Raw genomic sequence first — 22268 nt, forward strand, 5'->3', positions numbered from 1 at the left:
CCAGGAACGCGTCGGTTAAAGGGTTAATAAGTGATGAACATTTATGCCGATGTTTTTTCCAGATGAAAAGCATAAATTCTGGAAGCCCATATTGTAATCTATCAAATTAAAGGAGAAGGTAGGGGATATGACTTTGTTCTTAAAATATAGCTATTTCTTTGAACCTTTGCCTAAGGTTTAACGATGACAGAAATTAGATGATCATGAAAATGGTGGTGATTTTGTTTAAATCATACTTTGGTTAAAGAAAAATCTATATGGATTCGAAATTCGAGAATCGGGAATCAATTTTTTTATATTCAGAATTGGATTTGAGATAATTCTGGATTTGCCTTTAGCATCAATTTACTGTCAAATTTGTATATAAGTATATATGCTGTAACTGCCAAAGACAATTTGAACAACATTACAAAAGAAAAGTATTAAGAATGGTCTATAAAAAAACAATAATCTGAAATAATTAACACAATTACTGTGGTTAGAGTATACTTTAAATATTTGACTGTAAGTATTATACTTTTAGCTTTATTATTAGTTGTTAATCTGATTCCATTATTCATTTAATCATTGTAAACATAATTGAATAAGGGCGTTTAAACTTTGCTGTATTGTAAAGAGAAAAAAAATCATTTTCAAAACCTAAGGATATGATCACTTTTAGTATTATTAAATTGGAATAATGTTAAAATATTAAATTTATTAATGGTATAACAGGGCCTAAAGCCAATTACTATATATGATTTGATTGGCATGTGCAGGAGGAAGTTTTAGAATTTGTCTCCGAGAATGAGCACAGTTCGTCATATTGGTAATGGAGAAGGATCTCTCGAAGGCAGTATTCATGATGATCTCCAGCCATGAGTTCCTCTGCCACTGTTTTTGGGGTGATTTGGCTTGTGCAGAAGAGCCTGAGGCTGAGAATGGAGATCTGTTACCCACACATGACTTGCTGCACCAGTGTGTTCATTGATGATTTTATTGAATTGTGCAGGAAGAAGCTCCAGAATCTGTGGGCGACAATGAGCGTAGTTCACGTGCTAGTGTCAATGGAGATGGGTCAGCCGCAGGCAGTGTGCATGATAGATCTCCGGCCATGAGTTGCTCTGCAAGTGTGTTTGGGGATGATTCTCCACTCCCATTCACTACTGGCAAAGCTATGCGCCAAGAGGGCCAACGAAACTTGCAAGATTCTACATTTTCTATATCTGGTAAGATTATTTCAGTGTTCCAAAAGATAAAGTTTGTATTTTTAGTGCCTGAATAGTAATAATTTCTTATTTCTTAGAATCTTTATAATGAAGTAAAACTGTTATTTTTAATTTCAATGTAAAAGAGTTCATTCAATGTACAACTTAGTTGAATACTACTTTTCTCCAGGAGCCAAAGATTTGGCAACCAGAGCTTCTCTATTGGGAAACAACATGTAAAAACTATATCTCAGTTTTTCTGTTTTGCTAATGCTATAAAGCCTGTCAAGTGGCCACGCATGGATGCCACCCATCAATGCAGACACTTAATTAGGACTGCCATTGTATTTTGGAATTTTCAAAGTACTTATCAACTAAATTAAAAATGTCTTTTCCTTTTGTTGTCTCAGGGAGATCTTTACAAACAGGAATTGTTCAATTATAGATTTTTCATCAATAAACCGAACAAAAGTCACAACTTGTGATTTTCCGGATATGTCAGTTGACTCAACTAACTGTAATGCAAATATATCAACTAATTTAAGTTTATCTACAACTTGGACTTCCACATCTTCACTCATTTCTTTGATTCTTCATGAACTGGTATTATTAGACATGGAAATTTTCTTAACCTGTGTCTCAAACTCATCGCCAAACATAATTTTGGAAATTTCACAACAAGCTGGCATAATAACGTCTCTGCAGAAGTATGAGATTTCATTTTTAGCTACAAGCTCAGCAATTGCGTAGCTAGCTTCTTATGCTTTTTCGGCTATTGTCTTTGGTTTAGTAAAAACTTTAGCCTGGCTTGTCTCCCCAGATAAAATTCTTTTGCTTAGCTTACTTGGAACCATTGCTTTAGATTAGATAGCCGTTCTCCGCAAATTACACACTGAGGTACAGGCACTCCGTTATTTGATGTTGAAGTTAAGTTAAAAGACAAATAATTTCCATAATACTTCCATGCAGAAAACTTTAAATCGCTTGTTGAGGATGCAGGTGGTAGGGCTATCACGTTTTGCAAGGGTTGTTTGACAACACTAACAGTTTCACTGCGGTTCTCAGAATGAACTGAATGTTGTTTAATCACAAACTTATCAATAAAAAAAAAAATTATAGAAGTAAATAAAACCGAATAATATACTATATAATAACATAAACAAGTCACAAATAAACACGATGACAGTCTGTAATGATGACAGATGAAGGAGCGGGAACTAACTGGCCAGGGCCAGAGACTTGTCGCAACATGTGCTTGTGAGTCATCCACCCGCACCCACACTTGTACAGTAGAGTTTGTGTATCACTCAAGTATCACTAAATAATTATAACTCTTAGTGGCAGTCCTTTGCTGCACTTTTTAGTTTTTAAGCTTTTTTACACCTGATGAAGAAGGTAGCTTTCAGTTCTCGAAACATAGTATTATACTTTTTGTAAAATATCCAAAATCCTATTATCCTTTTCAATCATCTGTTGTAAACAACAACCTTTAAACAAAGAATGCAGTTTCATTGCATGTGGTTTAACTTTTTGTCTGTCAGTATTGGAGTAATATGTTGTAATGTAAACTTGTATATTTGTAATGTTTTTAGCGGAGTTGGATGACAGTGGCCACCGTGCTTGTATCCGCGTGAAGAACCCTCCAGGTGGCCAGTCTTCTGGCTCCTTCTGGTAAACATCACAAGCTAAATCTCCAATCACACTTGATATCTATATTCCCTGCTTTACACTTAATTGTGTTACTTTTATTCAATTGGTAATTTTATTTTGACTTGTGGTTCTGCCATGAAATTAAAAAAAGTTTAATCTTGAATATTGGGAGCAGCTGCTTCTTATAATTGTTGCAACTGATTATTTGTTATCTTATTTATTTGTTATACGTATTGTTAAGTAGTTAAGTGTATTCTTCAATTTTTACTTTATTGGTAGTGTTTCCCTCATCTAACAGTTTTGTTATGATGATGAATATAAGTTAGTTGTTTGAGAATTGTTTAATTACATACAAATGCTTTTGACTATGTGCACATTAACAAATAATAATACAACTGCTTTGATTTTATTTCCAACATAATATTTGTAATGAGTTCATTTATTCTATGACTATTTCGTTCAGCCTTTGGATGAGTGTTCATGAATGAAACTAGGTAGCAATGCTAAGCCACACATTTTCATTATAATTTAGTCTTCATGTTTTTAAGTTTCAAATGATAAGCAAGAATAAAACAAGTGTTGAAACATTTAAAATCTGCAATTTATTTTTATATTATTTACTTGTTTTCATAACAAAATTACAGTTGTGAAATATTATATCTATCAACGCTTGGGAATGTTTAATAATGTTTAAAGATCTTAAATGATCACATAATCAGAAATATCTAATTTAAATATTTTTTTTGTTTCTCATACTTTTTTATAGAATTACAATAAAATTTTGTTTTAGCTTTTTTGATGATCAACAAAAATAAAAAACTTAATGTTACTTGCTCTAAGTTGGGTAGTTTCTTCAACATAAAGCTTTACAGCGTTTACATATAACAAGCTTAAACATGTAATGAACCTTGTTGTTTCTCAATCAAATCAGAAATGAAGAGTGGCAGTCGACAAAGCTGTACCGACATTAATCAGATTGCTTTTACTCAGAGCTATGTGTCTAAAGTCAATATAAAATTATAGCCATTCTGAATTAAAGAATCTGAAAGACCACTAATCCTTTTAAAAGATATTTTAAAACTAGTATTTCTTAAAATTCAAAACTTAATTTACATCTTGTGTATTGTACTCAATATGATTAATACAATACTAATCAAAATATTAAAAAAACATTATATGAATTGTCATTAACCCTTTGCGTGCCAACGTACCGGTATTACGGCCGTCGGCTACTCAACTGAAAAATTGCCGACGGCCGTAATATAGGTACGTCACGTTTTTCGCCTGTAATTTTCTTATAGTTCATCCGGATTGCCGCGAAATTTTGACTAATCGATAGTCAATTAGTTGCTTTGTAACTGCAAAGTAGTTTATTCCTCTATGGGACTGTTTGTTTGGTCGTATTTGACCTTCGCATCTGTTGTATTGTTTTGTCGAGAGTGAGGTTACGTTCGTGTTGCTGTGCGGTGTTTACGTTTGTATTTCTCACATTACTTTTGTTGTTAGTGCATTTTTATTATTTATGTGTACTGAATATTTAGTAAAATGAATAAGAGAAAGAGAGAGCAGTCACCAGTGAGTGAAAATACACTGTTAGGTGCATTATATAACAACGGGAGTGCACGTGTTGGATGATGAACTAAGTGACGATTTTATCGACAATATTTCACTATCAGATGACTCCAATATTGATTCAGATTCTTGTAATGAGGCAGTAGTGGATGATACAGACGAAGATCCGGATTATTCCCCTGACAATATTGCAGATTATTCATCATCTGATGAGCTAGACTTTGCCTTCGACATCAGCAGGTAGGCCTAGTGGTAGACGAGGTAGGCCCACCAAATGTTGTGCCTGATATTTCTGATCAGAATAATACTGATGCTTCTAGGCCTAATAGTAATGTCCATCAACAAAATGACAATCAATCCATTATTGATGAAAATAATTGGAAAATAACTGATGAGCTTGAAGATCATGGCAATGACACAAACTTTCTCTTTTCTGAAAATACCAGGACCAAAGCATTATCCTCCAAGTGATGCATTGCCTGTTCAGTATTTCAATATGTTCTTTACTATTGGCTTACTTGAAACCTTTGTTACAGAAACTAACCGCTATGCAAAATGAGTATATTCGTAACCATCCAACTTTGTCCCCAGGCGCCAGAGTACACAGTTGGCGAGTTGTAACACTCGCAGAAATGAAAGCTTTTCTAGCTTGTATATTGAATATGGGAATAAATAAGAAACCCACCATCAGCAGTTATTGGTCAACTGATTGGACACTGTCCAGCCCTTTTTTTTCCTAAAATGTTTAGTAGAAAATCGTTTTCAGGCAATCCTGCAATTCTTTCATATGGTTGATAATCGCACCCTAGCTAAACCCGGTGAACCAGAATATGATCCTGCTGGAAAGTTCCAACCCCTCCTAGACCATGCAAATAGGCTATTCAGGACCCACTATACTCCACATAGGGAAATTTCTATTGACGAGAGTCTTGTTGGTACAAAAAATCATTCGCAACTGATTCAATACCTTCCCAATAAACACCACCATAAATGGGGAATCAAGTTGTGGATGTTTATGTGATTCAGTAACCAAATATTGCCTAGGTTTTTACTTGCTATAAAGGTAAAAGAGATGCAGGTGGTAACAGTGAAAATGGACTAGCCTACAAAGTTGTAAAAACTTTATTACAAATTTGGCCAGTACCTGGGAAAAAGGCTATCATTTGTTCGTTGACAATTTTTTCAATTCGATTCCTCCTTGCAAAATTTCTGTTTAGCAACTCAACATACATCACTGGGACGATTAGGAGAAATAGAAAGGGAATACCTGAAAGAATGAAGGGAAAGTTGGATGTAGGTCAAGCTCTGTACATGAGAAATGACAAACCTACTGATGCTAGCGTACAGGGACAAGAAAAGTCAAAAGAACCCGGTGATGTTGTTATCAAACAAAAGGTACTGTTAAAAATGTTGAAAAGGTAAAAAAAAGACATAACAGAGAAGAAGAAACTACAGTAAAACCTGAAATTATTGACCAGTACAACAGATGCATGGGAGGTGTTGACGGGGTCAGACCAGATGCTTTACTGCTACCTTGATGAACGGAGAACAGTAAAGTACTGGAAGAAGGTAACCTTCAATGTATTTGCTTAGAATAGTGCTAAATGCCTATATAATTTATAAGGAAAATTGTGTTGGAAAAGTTATGTCAAGGTTCCAGTTCACAAGCAGTATCATTCGTGACCTTGGTCAAGAGTGGCTTGACATAAATAATCGACCCACTAAACAGGCAGGTGGAGATGGACCAAATGGTTTTGGTTTGGGAATCATTACCTGGCACAATGGAAAGGAACTGCTGTGTTTTGCAGTAAAGTTAGCACTGCAGCTGGAGGTCCTAGGAAGAGGTCCAGACTGTATTTGTAAAAATTGCAAGAAAGGCATTCATGCCATTTGTTTTGGAAAACACCGATGTTAGACTCCATCCGTTGTAATGTAAATAATGTACATAGTCTCTTTTAGTTATAGTTTTGTGATTTTTAACAGTGAAAATTGATTTGTGAATATTGAGTAACATTACATACAACGTTCATGCAAATTACAAAAACTGTGCCCGTGTCACATTTAGTGAAAAAAATCATAAACTGGACTTCTATATAAGGTAGGCTTTTGAAATTTTGTAATTAGGTTAAGGGTTAGATATAGTTTACTAGGATATAACAGGAAATCAGCATAAATTTTTTTGAAACCACTTATTTGTACTAAAAAAAATGTTTTTTGGAAATTAAAAATGATTTTTTTTTCTTAATTTTTAATTTTTTTATAAGTTTAAATTACATTTATGCAACTAATTTTTACCAAAAGAACAAGGGCATTTCATAAGCAAAATAATGGTAAAAAAAATCATCAATATCTGTTAAAAAATAAAAAAGTTATGATACATTTAGTGAAAGCTTGCAAAACTGCTGAAAATGCCCTTGGCATTTCTGGGTAGTACTTTTGGGAAATGGGCTGGCATGCAAAGGGTTAAATAATAAAAAATGTGTTAAGGTGCGTAACTAATAAATAAACTTTTTTTATATTAGAAAGGAATTTTGTTTTGGTATGGTTGTAGACTTATGTAGTTGTCTACTTCATAGATAACCCTATCTGTATCAACTTTCACAAATCTTAATCCATATCTTTTTAAGTCACAAATAATTAATCTGATCTTGTGTATGTGTATCTCAACATATATATTTACATGCATTTGGATAATTCCTGTTCCTGTAAAAAGGAACTACTAAACATTTTCTAGTTAAAAATAAGGAAATACTAGATACATTTTAAAATTAATAAAGATGATAAGTGCTTTCTTTTAATGGTTGTTTGAGGAATTTCGGTATATTAACAAGTTAAACATGAATAAACTTTGAAGTTAAGAAAATTTCTGTATCTTTAACAATATTTGTTTTATTTAATCTCTTCAATGGTTATTTCAGTACTGTATAAACATATATAAACTGTTGATGTTATTTACAGTGAGGTTGCATTAGTCTACTTTTTGTTAGCTTTTCTGAGAAGAATAAAGTGTGTGTTTTTCCACTATTTTTTATAACCAGTAAATCATAAAGACCTTACACAATATCAAATGTTACTCTTTACATAGCAACTGATGATGTCGCATCTTCGGTTTCCACAGAGTTAAATTATTTATAGCAAATGCTTTGTTAGCTCTTGTGGAGAGTACCATAGGATCAAATTGTTATAAGATCAGATTCCATAGGATTAGATTGCCGTAAGATCAGATCGTCATAGAATCATATTGTAAGATTATGGGATCAGATTACCATTAGGTTGATTACCACAGGATTATATCATCATTGAGTGTGATTGCATGGCTCAGAGCACCAAGAAGCTGGTTGATACAAGTTACAATACCTGATACGGATTGCTATATAATCAGATTTATACAGAATCAAATTTTCACATCTTAGTTTGCCATAAGGATGAATAAATGCAACCTCACTGTAATCAAATTATAATTTGAGATATTAATGTTGATCATTTGGTGAAATCAAAAACTATTTGATTAATGGCAAACCTTGTAATAACATAATTGAAATGAAGATGAATGAAGAACTTTGGTTGTGAACATAGTGCATAGTTAGTAATATAATTATTTGATTATTTGTTATTAGTTTGGCATCTGATTTGGGAACCAGCTCAGCAACCTGCCCAATTTTTTCACGTATATATAGGGCTTCCGAGAACATTTTAATGCATAGGTATTATTTTCTGGCACCTTTTATTTAACGATCAAGACAGAACAAACGTTTTTAACCTTACTATTGTTGAAATAATGGACCAGACTAATGTTTTTGTTTATTTAATTTGAAAATTTAAGATGAAATAAGAATAAATGTCTTAAATTACTTGTGAGTGCACAAAGATACAATTTTATTCTTTTGTGATGTCTTACTTTTATGAACAGAATATTGCAAAGACAAACTGCACTACACATCTTGAACTCTTAAATATAAGAGATGCAGACTAAAAGTGAGAATGTCTTAATCTGATGAGCAGAAGAATTCTCCCATCAGCTCGTTTGTATTGCTACCTCCATGAAAATATAAAATACTAGATATCTCTGTATTGAACATTGGCCATGAATAGGTTTATAACACAGCTCTGCAGTACTTTGTATCAATTGGCTTTTTCTAGTCAGTTCAGTGCAGATATCAACAGTGTAACTCTTTAGGTATGTCCATAAAACATCACAATACTCAAGTCATCAGTCAGGATATCATATAGGCGTATATATTAAGCTTCTCGATTTCCACATTCTCTACATATCAATAATAGATTAATGGGTACTAGAACAATCCAGTTCACTTCAGAGATTGGTGACTGGGGAGGCAAGCTGCTGATGCTCATGATCAATGACATAGTGTGAAATAATGTATATTTCTGTTAATTGTTTATATGTTCAGCTTTTATTTTTGTCCATAGATGTTTAGTTTTATTCCTTTGAGATGTATATGTGAACATATTTCATATTTCTATAGATTTAAAAGTCATATGAAACAGAAGAAATAAACATTTATTTACCATGTTCACAGCCAGGGGTAGAACTATTGAGAGAAAATTTACATTAGTTCTCTTCTATTTTATCCTCCTTGTCTTAATATCCTTGTAACATTAATAACATAGTGTTGTTTTAATTCAAAATATTTCATGCCCGAATCACAGCCCTTAATAAGGTTTCAATGTACTTTATGTATGGAAGTTGCTCAGAAAAGTGAAGCCAAGATTTGTTTGCTCTAGTCAGGATTGTTTTGCTGGCTATTTGTATGCAAGGAGCTGTGAAAAAAGCTCTACATTTCTCATGGTTATAAAACAAACCACTATTTTTGGGTCATTTGGGGAGTTGCTAACCACTAAAAAAAATCATGCTTAGTCTTCATTGTATTTGATGATGCACTTGGTGCTAGAGTTAGATATGCTGCACTGTAAACACATCTATCAAGACACAGTTGCCACGAGATAGCTGTAGATGAAATATTCACTTATGCTGTATCAATCTCAGATACATACAATTTCATATATCACGACAGATCCTGCTGTTGTAAAGCATGAAATATTTTGAATATGTAAAACATTTAAAGTTCTATTAGCCAACCAATTTATAATAACCCACTGCGATACAAATATTTAAATTCATTAACAAAGCAATCATTGTTTTTAATTATCGGTTAATAGTAATCTTATGAAAACTGTTGTTTCTAAAATTAAGATCTCCCATTCAAGCAAAATATTATTTGCAGCTCAATTCATGGTACATATAATGTCTAGTCATTTTTAAAAATTGCTTTTGCAATTTCCTTTTTGGCAGCAACTACTTATTAAGTTATATATGTTGATTAATTAAATAAATATTTGATATAAGGTTATGATTAAATTAGTTATACATAATATGTTTGATTAAGTGCAGTGTTTCATTCATTTGTTGTAATCTGTAAACCAACCTTGCTCCATTATAATACTACAGTTTAAAATCATAATCTATAGTTGTATTAAAGTTATTATTTCACTTTTTTGACACTAATGAAAGTGTGGTTTCTTTTTCACAGGAAGTAACATGATTTCTTTGGTTTAATCCAGGGGCTGAAATTGATGAAATTTATGACAATTTTGAAGTATTTGTTTATAAATCCTAAATTCTCATTTATTCTCCAAATCGAATTGAAGGACTTGAACAAATTTGGATAGTTGTTTAGAGTTTACTGATTTGTGTGAATTCTTTATTAACATAAGTTGTTAGTTAGCAGTTGTCATGTATATTTTGTATACTCTTACAATGTGTTTTTATATCATTAATTAAGAAATCCCCATACGGTTGAATGTAATGTAATGTGAAAACCAAAGATGTGTTACCATCTAGCACAAACTTCAAAACTTAGTAATAGATCTAGTCATTTCTGTTTTATAAATGTTTTTGTTTTAAACTGCTGAATTGATTTTTTATTTATTAAAAACATTCTTTTTATATTTAATAAACACAGAAACATGTAAATGTAGGCTATGTAGTAATACAGAATTTCATAAGTCAAAGTTAAGGCTTATTCGTATTTTGTTGAGCCATACAATCTTTAATTGCAAAAGTTTCCTTTTTTTTAGTAATAATCACAAATATTTCCATCTTATAATGCACAGTAAAAAAAAGAACATAGTCCTTCTCTGACATAGGACTTTAGTGAAAACATCACACTGCCAATCCATATTAGTTAGCTTTACAGAATACTGGAACCAAATATTGCTATAAAACAAAGTAAACCTACTGAAACTTGTTTTCTGTTTTACTGACAATAATAATTTTATTGTTGGCACAGTAGTATAGCTGTGGATGTTAAATTGATTGTATTGTTTGTGGACCAGTGCCGGATGATACTATGTGATACTGTAAGAGATTGGTCATAAGATTTCTATTCAGTTGGTGTTGCATCTAAATTACAAGTGTTATCCAAGTAGTAGGTTTACCTTATTTATGTATTCATGAACAAGTGACAAGTTTGAGTTTAATGCCATTGTTTGTAGCCAACAATCATGTAGGTTTTTTAATTCCAAATAAAAATCAGTTGTGAAAGTTCATCCCTTGTTTGTTGCTGGGGAACAATTGTGTGTTAGACAAAGACATAATAAAACACACACACAGAAAATTACCTAAACTGCATATTCGGGAAAGATGCGGGAGTATCTGTAACCGTCTATGACTTTGACTTGTAATTGAGCAGTTCAAAGCTACTTCAATAATGCTAAGGATCCCAAACCAAAATTTAATTTGCATACAAAATGATTGATGACAAGTGTTACTTGTTCATGGATCCAACAAAAAGCTAAGTTTACATTTTGGATACTTCTTGTTTATACATGTTGTAATGGATCATCTGAGATAAAAGTTAAAATAATTTATTACTTATTTGTTGTATTTCAATAATTTTTTTGTAAGTTTTAGTTTTAGTTCCTAGTACAAAATTTAATATTTACATTGTATTTTATAGTTTATAATATAATTTAGTTGTATTTTCAAGTATTTCTGCACTAGAAAAATTGAATATTCTGAGGTTGGTTGTCACGCTACGCTTTTGTAATTTTAATTACATTTTTATATTATAAGCGTTAAGTTTTTCAAGTATTTAAATATCTGTACTCAAGAATTGCTTTTGTTTGAGGTCTTGGTGAAGTTGTCAAAGAACGTTCTTGTTATAATGTATTTGGTGTTATAAGAATGATATTGGAAGTTGTGGCTTCCTATTAGAGAATTGTGTATTGTATCTATTTACCACTCCCAACTAAAATGAATTATGTTACTGTGTTATATTAAATTGAAATACATTTCTAATCAATGTCTTTGTTGTTTTCTTGGTGTTTCTCTCCCATTTTTAGTATGACCCTGAAGAACCATTAAAACACACAAATACAAGAAATTTGTTTTGGTATTCATGAAAACTGGTTTCACTAATGCCATTTTTTATATGTTTAACCTTATTCTTTGATGAAGTGTATGGTTGAAACACCATCCATATTTCACTATACGTACATCCAGCAGGATCCTAATGACTTGTCTTTATTGCATAGATTTGTCAGCATATTATATTGCCTCAATTTCATCACTTAGGACATCCATAATTTGTTTACCATCCTGTTTATTTTTTGTTTTTTACAACAACCAAAATTGCTGACCAAATACAGTCACAGTGAAGATAACTCAAAGCAAATGTTGTATTTATGTGGTAATGATCCATCAATACATTGTTTACTTGTGCACTAAACTTGGCCTGGATTACATGTAAGTCAACAACATTAAAACTTATCAAGAAACCTTATTGAACACTGTACTCTGGTAAACTCAAAATGTGTACAGATAGATTTACCTTGTTAAAGCCTAATATAATATAGTTCTTGATATACTTTACTTACTGCTGTGGCCATTTGGTACCTCAGGTGTTGGTACCTCAGGTGACACTTTGTCCTGCCAACATACTGTCTCCAGATGTCTGGATTTTGCATCTCTTACCTTCTTTCCTTTTTTCCCAATCTTTTCAGGTCTTTGTTCACCTGGTCCCACCACCATAGCTTTGGTCGTCCAAGAGAATAACTTCAAAATTTACAGTTTCTCTAAGATAGTATGAACACATTATATTATAAGAAAGAATACCAAATGTGATATATTTGTCTCAATTGATGTTTTTATTATATGTTTATACCACTTGACTCACATTAATCAATAGTTCTGAGCAATCAGTCTTCACCTAAAAACGATTAAAATTCCTTTATTTATCAACTAAATGACTGAAGCAATTGGCCAAAGTTAGCAAAAACTGCCTAACAATTGCTGAAGTTTTTAGTTGTTCAACATGAAATAGTCGAGTAAATTTATAAATAACTCCTGATTATAGAAACCAATCAACAATTCTAGTGGTAGTAACTGATGTGGATGAAAAACGTGTCAATGATAATAATTGTTGTAGGTTTGTACTATTTGATAAGGATCAGTAATACATTTTTAATAATTATTCAAATATAAAATAATAATGGAGGTCCCATGTTATAATGTCCCTAGATATGGGGCAGCAACAAATGTTCAAGTTAAGCCTCTTGTGAATAATTCTATACATTTTCATTCAATTTACCATATGATTACATTTATTTGTTTACGCAATGGACTTAGTAGTTGGGGTGTCTCTTGGTTTCTATAAAAACAAAAATAATTTAGATAGTTATGTTCAATTATTCTAATTGAGGGTTAATTCAAAAGCTCAGTTTTCTTAATGTCAAACACTTATAATATCCATGTATGAAGTAGAGTATGAAAAGACTCTTGATTTGATAACACTGAAGATACAAAAAATGAGAGAGGAGCTGTCAGACTTTATTGAAAATAAATTAAAAAAATGTTTTGAACAATAGACCAATTGGACAAATATGTCAAGTGTAATGGAGAATATTTTAAAGTATGTAAAAGTGTTTTATAAAACACACACACACACACACACACATGTATATATATACAGGGTGATTCATGAAGTTCTCCCCCCACTTCTACATCACATTGTACTAGTAAAAAATAATGAAAAAATGTTATATAAAACATAGGTCCGAAAACGCTTCGTTAGCGAGTAACAGCTACCGAAAGATTTCGCCTCTGAATTCCTGGGTTAAAGAGTAAAATAAAGCCATACTGAACTTTTTGGAAAGGTTAATTAAGTAAGAAATATCGTGGATTCTTATGTATTTTTACCTGATAAAGCTAATAAAATAGGTTTCAGAACTGTACCTGTAGTAGTTTTTTGAGGGATTCAGGGTTAAATGCAAAAAAACTGGGGCACGAAACAATGTTTTTTAAAGTTTGATGTACAATAACTTTGTTAAATTGGTAATAAATACATAAAATCAACAGACATTATTTGTAGAAAATTTAATTCTGAGAAAGTTGATATAATCAAAGTCTAAAATAAAACAGAAATAAGTACCAAAAATCGATTTTATTCAGTATAATACATTACTAGTTTTTAAGCAAAATTAATCAGGTTGGGCCAACCGTACGCACCTTTTTATAATAGATGTTCGAAAATGAGGCCATCATTATCAATACATTTTGCAGCACGTTTGTGTATTGCTTTTGTTGCGTTTCTTAATTTTTCAGGACTTCCCTGTATCTGCACAGCCGAATCCATAATACAGGCAATTAATTCATCACGAGAATTCACTTTTGTCTTGTATACAATGTCTTTCATCCATCCCCAGATGCAATAATCCAATGGAGATAGATCTGGTGATCTTGGTGGCCAAGGGTGAGGCCCTCCACGACCAATCCAGTGTCCAAGAAATTGATGATTTAAGTAAGCAGAAACGGCACGTGAAAAGTGGGGAGGTGCTCCGTCATGCTGGAAGTACAAATTTTGTCTGAGATGTAAAGGAACATTCTCTAACAGCTGGGGCAACTCTTCTTGAAGGAAATGCAAATAGAACTCAGCATTTAGGCGTCCCAGGTAATATATGAAAAGGTCCAATCAGCCGATTGTGCAATAGGCCACACCAGACATTGACGCTAAATCGGTTGTTGAAAGTTCTGTTCCACTACCTCAATGTGGATTTTCTTCTGCCCATGAGTGTTCATTGTGCAAGTTATTGACACCAATCCCGAGTGAATTGTGCCTCATCCGTAAACAAAATACGCTTGTAGAGTTGATTATTAATATTCAAAAAGTTGCAAAACTCCAAGCGAAGCGGACCATCCCCTAGCTGTGATGTTGAACCTTTTGTTTATGAAACGGAATAAAATTTGTTTAGCTTAAGTGACCTCCACACCGTTGAACCTGCGAAACTTCTATCCGCCTAGAAATACATCGTGTACTTACACCTGGACTGCGATGAACAGCATTAATAACAATATCATCATCAAGTTGGACAGCTCGTTCATAATTGGTTCTAGTACTTGGTAGTGATCCTGTTTCCCGAAGAGTACGAAAAAGTTCCTGAAATTGTTTTTGGTATCTGGAATCCTCCTATTAGGGAAACGTAGTTCATATTATTCTACAGCAGCTCTAGCATTACCATTACAGTAACCCAAAATAAAAACCATATCAGCGTATTCCTCTGATGTAAATAAGTAAGGGCATTTTTTTTTTTTCGCTGAAATAAACAATCGAATTATAACTCACAGAAAAATTGCATTTAATAACACGATTCACAGAACCCGATCTCCTGCTGTAGCTTGCAAAACACCACTAATACACATTTCTAACGTAACAGTACAGAATACCATTGTTAATCAGCTGTTATTCGTGCGTTACCAACTTAGAAATTAATAAAACAAAAAACTGCATTTCGATGATTAGTAAACAATAATGGGAAAATGTTTGCTTCATTATTTTCAAACATTTGATGTAAATTTTTCTTTAAAAAAAAATACAAGTAATAAAACATGATATTTTTATTTAAAAACAAATTTATTTAACAGTTAATCTTGTTTTCCTCAATTTATCTCATCAATAAGGAACAAACATTTTGTTTTTGTTTTATTTTAACTAAATACCGTATGGTATTTCTTTACAGCTAGTAATGTATTGTACTGAATAAAATCGATTTTTTTGGTACTTATTTCTGTTTTATTTTAGACTTTGATTATATCAATTTTCTCAGAATTAAATTCTCTACAATTAATGTCTGTTAATTTTATGTATTTATTACCAATTTAACAAAAGTTATTGTACATCAAACTTTAAAAAACATTGTTTAGTGCCCCAATTTTTTGTATTTAACCCTGAAATCCCTCAAAAACCTACTACAGGTACAGTTCTGAAACCTATTTATTAGCTTTATCAGGTAAAAATACATAAGAATCCACGATATTTCTTACTTAATTAACCTTTCCAAAAGTTCAGTATGGCTTTATTTTACTCTTTACCCAGGAATTCAGGCGAAATCTTTCGGTAGCTGTAACTCGCTAACGAAGCGTTTTTCGGACCTATGTTTATATAACATTTTTTCATTATTTTTACTAGTACAATGTGCTGTAGAAGTGGGGGGGAGAACTTCATGAATCACCCTGTATATACATAAACAATATTATACTACTGTACCCAGTACCTTCGAAACACAAAGAAAACATTCAAGAATATATGTAATTAAATTTAAAAAAGTATAAATCACGCACAAGTATTTAAAATGGGATGATTCTAGTGTTTCAAACAAAGGGAGAATACTTATTAGTTAGTACATATTCAAATTTAATTTCTCCAAGCATGATACTGTACTGAATAATAAAAGAATGTACTTAACGAATTAAATATGCCTGTGGCTCTATAAAGGACAAAAACACAATACATGTGTGATTACTTGTGTTACAAATTTTATTTTCATTAGGCTAGGTACAACTGTGTGAATGAATAATTAATAAATGCATCCAAAAAATTTAAAAGAGTACTACCTATGTTTCCTAATTTATTAAATTTTCTTCCAAATGATTTCTCTATATTTGAGATGAGGTGTCTTGTTAACTGTACCTCACAGGAGATCTTTAGCTTCTTTTAGAATGTTCAAATCTAAATTGACGTTATGTTTTTATGTTCTGGTGCTTTTGTAGCTGCTTCAGTTTTAACCCTAGAACTGGTAATGGTGTCACTCTGTACTGGCGGCTCTATTTTAACAGTCTCGCAGACGTTTCTTATAATGTATCACATTTCATAACTGTTAGTCCAAATATAAACTATTATATGTCAATGTATTCACAAATATATGGAGAGCATTATAATAACAATATCTTATTGTTTCCATGGAAACATATTTTTGAATTTTTACAAAATGTAAGAAAAAAGTTTTTTGGACATTGTTTTTTTAAATATCCCGTTGTTTAACTGCTTAGCAATAAGCTTTACATCAAAAGTGTAAATGTATAACTTATTCAAAATTTTGTCCTGATTCCAAAAATATATAATTATTGTAACTTTTACCTCAAACCGTATGTGTTACAGGGCTTTGTATGAAAAAGCGCGCGCTTATTTACTTATTTTCAAAAATGCGTAGATTTCTAAATAAATATTATTGTTCGTGGGTAAACATAATCTCATGACTGCATTTATACTTATATAAGTATGACAGATAAAACAAAAATAAAATAAAATAATAAATTTTAATTTTACCTTATTTACATATGTACAGAGTTTCATTTTTTACTCAGCGTCACTTGATCCCGCCCTGCGAGCTCTCTAAGATCATTTGATCGGTCTGTAAAGTTTTCACCCATACTAAAACTATAACCTAAGAAAGCTAAAAAAACAATAATAACAACAATAAAACACTATAAAATACAATTTCCACAAATACTATTGAATTTGTAACCTCAAACACAAAACCCGGCACTTGTTTACAGTTTCAGAACAATGTGGTTGACCCGTACTATGTTCACGTCAGCTATCCATAGAGAACGATATTTTACTGTAAACAAAGAAGACAATAATCGAAGTAAGAACAGTAAATCGGTACTATAGTTAATGCTCTTCCAGATTATATAAAATAATCATTTATATGACCTTAATTGCCTAAAATTTCAATAACTGTACATGTCTACTTTGGTGACGAATATTCGTCCTTGCCAAAACGGACGGGCCTTTGGCGACGAAAATTCGTTTCATACCAGCTGGAGGGTTAATACAGTTTATATTTATATACGTGTGTTAACTAAAATGAATGTAAAAGTTTATAAAAATATGACAATGTTTATATACATCTCCGCTAACTCACTCAAATTCAGTTATTATTTACAAATATATGATGAGTAATTTTAACAAAAGTTTATAAAAATGAAGAAATAAGTTTACTAATAAAATATTGATACAAAAGTTGTTTATTATTTACAAATACGCTTAAAACTTGGTTGTTGTACACCACTTGGTCCCAGGGCAACATCCATTGTGTTTCACAATCACTTACTACTATAAAAACTTAAAAAATAATTAAGTCTAATGTGAAAACGAAGTGCATAAAATGCAGGAAAAGTACCTCCCGAGTGGAGGGTAACTGTTAGCATGGGATGGTCCTAATTTTAAAGCCTAAACATGAGGGTATGGTCTCTGCCCGATTTGACTGCAATAGGCTGGAACAGAGCTAGTCTCCAAGGTGATATGACTGAGATATTGCCTATTATCATTCCTCATGGGATCTTGACACGAGACAGCTACTACCCTCAACCTTATCCATCCTGTTACACTGAAAGCAGAACAACGGTCCTTGTAGGACTAAGTGCAATGAGGGGTTTCCTCATATTTTTGTCCTAAGTAAACAGAAGTTCTTTTTAAGAATTCTCTCTTACTTTTTTCCAAACATTTTTACTGCATTCCTGAATCATTGAAACAAATTTCTAAGGGTTAAATATACTCAAAAACCATCTAAGTTAATATCATGTATATAAGATGAACATTTGTCTAATACAGCTTAGAGGAGGCAATGAAAATAATAAAGATTACTAAATATAATGTGACACCTGAATATAACATATTGTGAAATGTACTAAAACGATAATTACCTTGACATTTAATTGCATTTTAATTTTCATCACAAGGCATAAATTGCATCCTTTTCAACTCATAGAATAGTTTAATAAAGTAAGAGGCTGGATAATATTTTCTTAAATTTTGAATCCAAAATTCAATTTACTCCTTGATTGCTGTTTTGATAGTTTTAAAATGTTGTTTCATGAAATTCGGGATGAATTTGTAGGTATACTACGTTGCACTTTTTAATTAGTTGCTTGTTTCTTATAGCACTGGTATAACTTACAAGTCTTTTTTTAAAGTTGTTTGAAACCTCTAAATTACTTTTTAACTGATTATTATTGTTGAAGATATTTTTCATTATGTACATACATTATATTGTCTCTTTATTACATTTCTGCTGAAATGCAATTATTTTCTTACAGAGTTAATTTTGTTTCAAATCTTCCTGTAAATATATCCATTAAAATAAAATAGTTTACATAACCCACCATAACATGTATCCATGGAATAAGTCAGTGAAATACTCACACTTGTGTTATTATGACTATTTTTTATTAGAAGTCGTGATTGTAAATTCAATGATCTGTAACGTACTGCTGACTGACCTGTTGAACGTCAAATGATTTTTCTTCTTTATGATACATAACATAATAAAGTGATCAATAAGGCAAATACTACTCCTGTGAATGTGAAATAATAATCCCATTGAGTGAGAAATATATGTTAACAAATCGAGTACAGTCTGCAAGTTCAATATTTGTATTACTATATGGGGCAGATGGCGGTAGCAATGGTTGAAACTCTGGTAGCAAGTACGCGAACCAAGTCAAATTGTGTACACCGACTGTCCACTCGTTCCATAAGGATGATATATCTCCAGAAGGTTTCATAATCATTGGTAATACCTATATTGTATTTTATGACATATAAACATTCTTATTCTTGTCGTTCCCCACTTACTAGATTTAAACACTCACTAAACATATGCAGATAAAGTAAAACTTACTGATTCAACGTTCAAAACATTTTCTCAGCGAATATCACTGTATGTCCTCTAGGAAGTATAGGTATTTCTAAGGAATATTGGTCTCCAAAATATACAAAATAATTTACCCCTCACCAACTCAAAAATACTGTTATACTCTTGCCTGACCAATCTTTGAAAGTCTCCATAGTAGGTAAAAAGATAAAAATTGTTTACTCTGGCTTTATGAATGTAAAACTAAAAATTTTATACGAAAACATTTCTGGTCCTTGCATTCATCTCATTCATGATCTACAAAATTCAGAGCATCCTGTTTGGTTGGCTATCTGTTTAGTAGAATCTTTTACTTCTTTTCTTAAAAAATTACTTGTATATAGACATTTTTTCAGATGATTAACAACTTAAATTAAAAAGTATTGCCTAATTAGGAGAAGTAAGACATGGTGAAATAAAACAAATACTTTTAAAAAATATACATATTTAACCATCAAACAATACATACAACAAAATAATCTTTGTACATAACTATGGTTTGACAATGAATAAGGCAACAGGTAGAAACACGGTGATGGACAAATACATATATAATTTTATTGTAAATTGCAACTTTTGTGATTATAAATAATACATATTTTATCTATATATTTTCCCTTTAATTTCTAGAGTGATATCTTGATAAATATTGTTTACTTTTACATTCTACCACATATTTAGTATACTAATACAACATTGAGATGGTAAAAAACTGGGCCTTGTGAAAATGCTATTTGTGTACGTGAAAGCATTGACAAAGGCCTGAATTTACAGTTCTTGTAAAATTTGAAATGTTAGTGTAGCTTGTAAATGTCTGAATGTTTTGTCATTTTTCATTATCTCTTTTTTAATTTTGTACTGAATACCATACTGTCTAATAAAGTTAAGTTTTCATTATATTGAAGGCATGTGTGGGTGGATAAATCTGCCAGTTTTGTGACAAGCAATATATAAAAATAGTAAATGAATGATATAACTATTGATTTTTAGTTGTCTCTTTCAAGTAATAATAGTCTTGGGTTTTTAGATAACATAACTTTAAATCAATACTGCTTCACAATCACATAATTTATTATTTGAAATTACTAATTATAATCTATAAATGCATGCAGTATTTCACATTTACACAATAAATGTAAAAATCATAATAACTGCAAAAATATTGACCATTAAAACTTTATCAATGACAATACTATATTGGCTACAACAATAAAAAAACTAATCTATGATAAATATGTTAAATATCAATCTACCATAACCTTATATCTATATATTTCTACTGCAAATGTGCGTATATAATATAAAATGAACATTTTATATTTAATTTTTGTTTTCAATTGAAATTGAATTCAATGATTTCAAAATTTAATAAAGTTAAGTAGATTTTAAAACAATATATAAATGTCACAAATTCATAACTTTTAAAAGTAATAATAATAAATATGTGAATTTAAGCCTCTTTAAAGCGACATTTATAATAGTGATGAACAAGAGTGGTTGTTTTAAGTCACAATAAGAACAGATTGGAATTATTCTCACCCAAAAAGGGGGAAGATTTTACATATATGTACAAAATAACCTCTGTCATTGACACTGTTATTCAGAAGTGATTTTTGCAATTGTTCAGTAAAATTATATTTTATTTCCTTACAAGGTCAAAATATGAAGTGAAATATATCAACCAGAGTGCAAGTAATGTAATAATAATATTATAAATAATACTTTATTGATAAATATATGTAACACTAAAAACACAATATATATATATACATATATATACACACACACAAGTGGTAAATTGTGTATGTGTAATATACGAGTAAAACAATAAACTTATACATGTGATTCGTTTCTCTACACATTAAATGTAAGTTTAACTAATGAGAACATTTTGTTTTAATCTTCCATATGAATTCCATATTCGATTTAAAACAACTTTAATATAACTGAAATAAGTAGAAGGTATGATATTGCCTCAATCTAGTTTTCCATTTAATACTAATATTTTTAAATTCATACAAAAAATTAAGGCACAGTTTTCATCAATAATCTTTTTTTAGTCTTATCATACTGTGCAGTCTTATCTACATAACTTATTAGATGGAATCAGGCACTCAGAAACAAGTAAATGGGAAATGTATACTATTAATTGATTATTCTATTCATTACAGGTACACTAACTGGCAACTACACTATCTACTGGCCTGATTTGGTGACCGGGATTAAAATATTAATAATTACAATTTTCATCATTTAAAACTTTTAAAAAATGGACGGATATAATATTTCTTAAATTATTAGACTTACTTGTGTACAAGTATTACAGAATTTCATTTTAAATATGGAAGTTAGAAACCTTTAACATTGTTCATTAATGGTATTGAACAATTTCAAGTTATTTTAAACAAAACATAACAAGGTAGTTTAATGTTTTTAGAAGAATGTTTTACTAATATATTTAGAACGACTGAAAATTATATAAAGTGTATCGTAAAACTTATCCTGAATTATAATTGTATTTAATGGGGCGATTGTTGTGTTATAATTGTTTGTTGATCATAAAGTTCTATTTTTATTTGTAACACAATTGCTCGTTTTGCGTCATTGACATTTGCTTGAGCATTTTCATTCGTGCTTCATCAAGTTAGAACTATGTTTGTTTCAAGATTGCTTGTACTCTGCTGAGTTAAGTATTTGCTTGTGACACTTTCTGATGGTTTTTGCTTTTTGATGTCACGTTTAGAATGAGTTAGTTTTTCATTAACTAACTTTCTGTCTAAAATTACGCTATACTGTTAGTCTCATACTGCTATGATCCACAAAATTGGTACTAAGAAATCTATATTTGTTAATTGATTTATGTGAAAA

General features: G+C 31.1%; 1 protein-coding gene across 3 annotated transcripts in view; it reads left to right on the forward strand.

Moving 5' to 3' along the window:
- The window catches only part of LOC124369118 (dihydropyrimidinase), a 72913-nt gene extending 61178 nt beyond the window's left edge, over window positions 1–11735 (forward strand). For 2 of the 3 annotated variants that reach the window (XM_046826873.1, XM_046826874.1), the window contains exons 13-15: window positions 992–1208; window positions 2780–2858; window positions 9959–11735. In XM_046826873.1, coding sequence (XP_046682829.1) covers window positions 992–1208; window positions 2780–2858; window positions 9959–9965 — 303 coding nt within the window. In that variant the 3' untranslated portion in view covers window positions 9966–11735. Of the gene's footprint in view, window positions 1–991; window positions 1209–2779; window positions 4029–9958 lie in introns of those variants that run through there. The other variant, XM_046826875.1, reaches the window with a different exon arrangement.
- Window positions 11736–22268: the final 10533 nt, after the last annotated feature.

Source organism: Homalodisca vitripennis, chromosome X (assembly GCF_021130785.1).
Source record: "Homalodisca vitripennis isolate AUS2020 chromosome X, UT_GWSS_2.1, whole genome shotgun sequence".
Taxonomy (NCBI): domain Eukaryota; kingdom Metazoa; phylum Arthropoda; class Insecta; order Hemiptera; family Cicadellidae; genus Homalodisca; species Homalodisca vitripennis.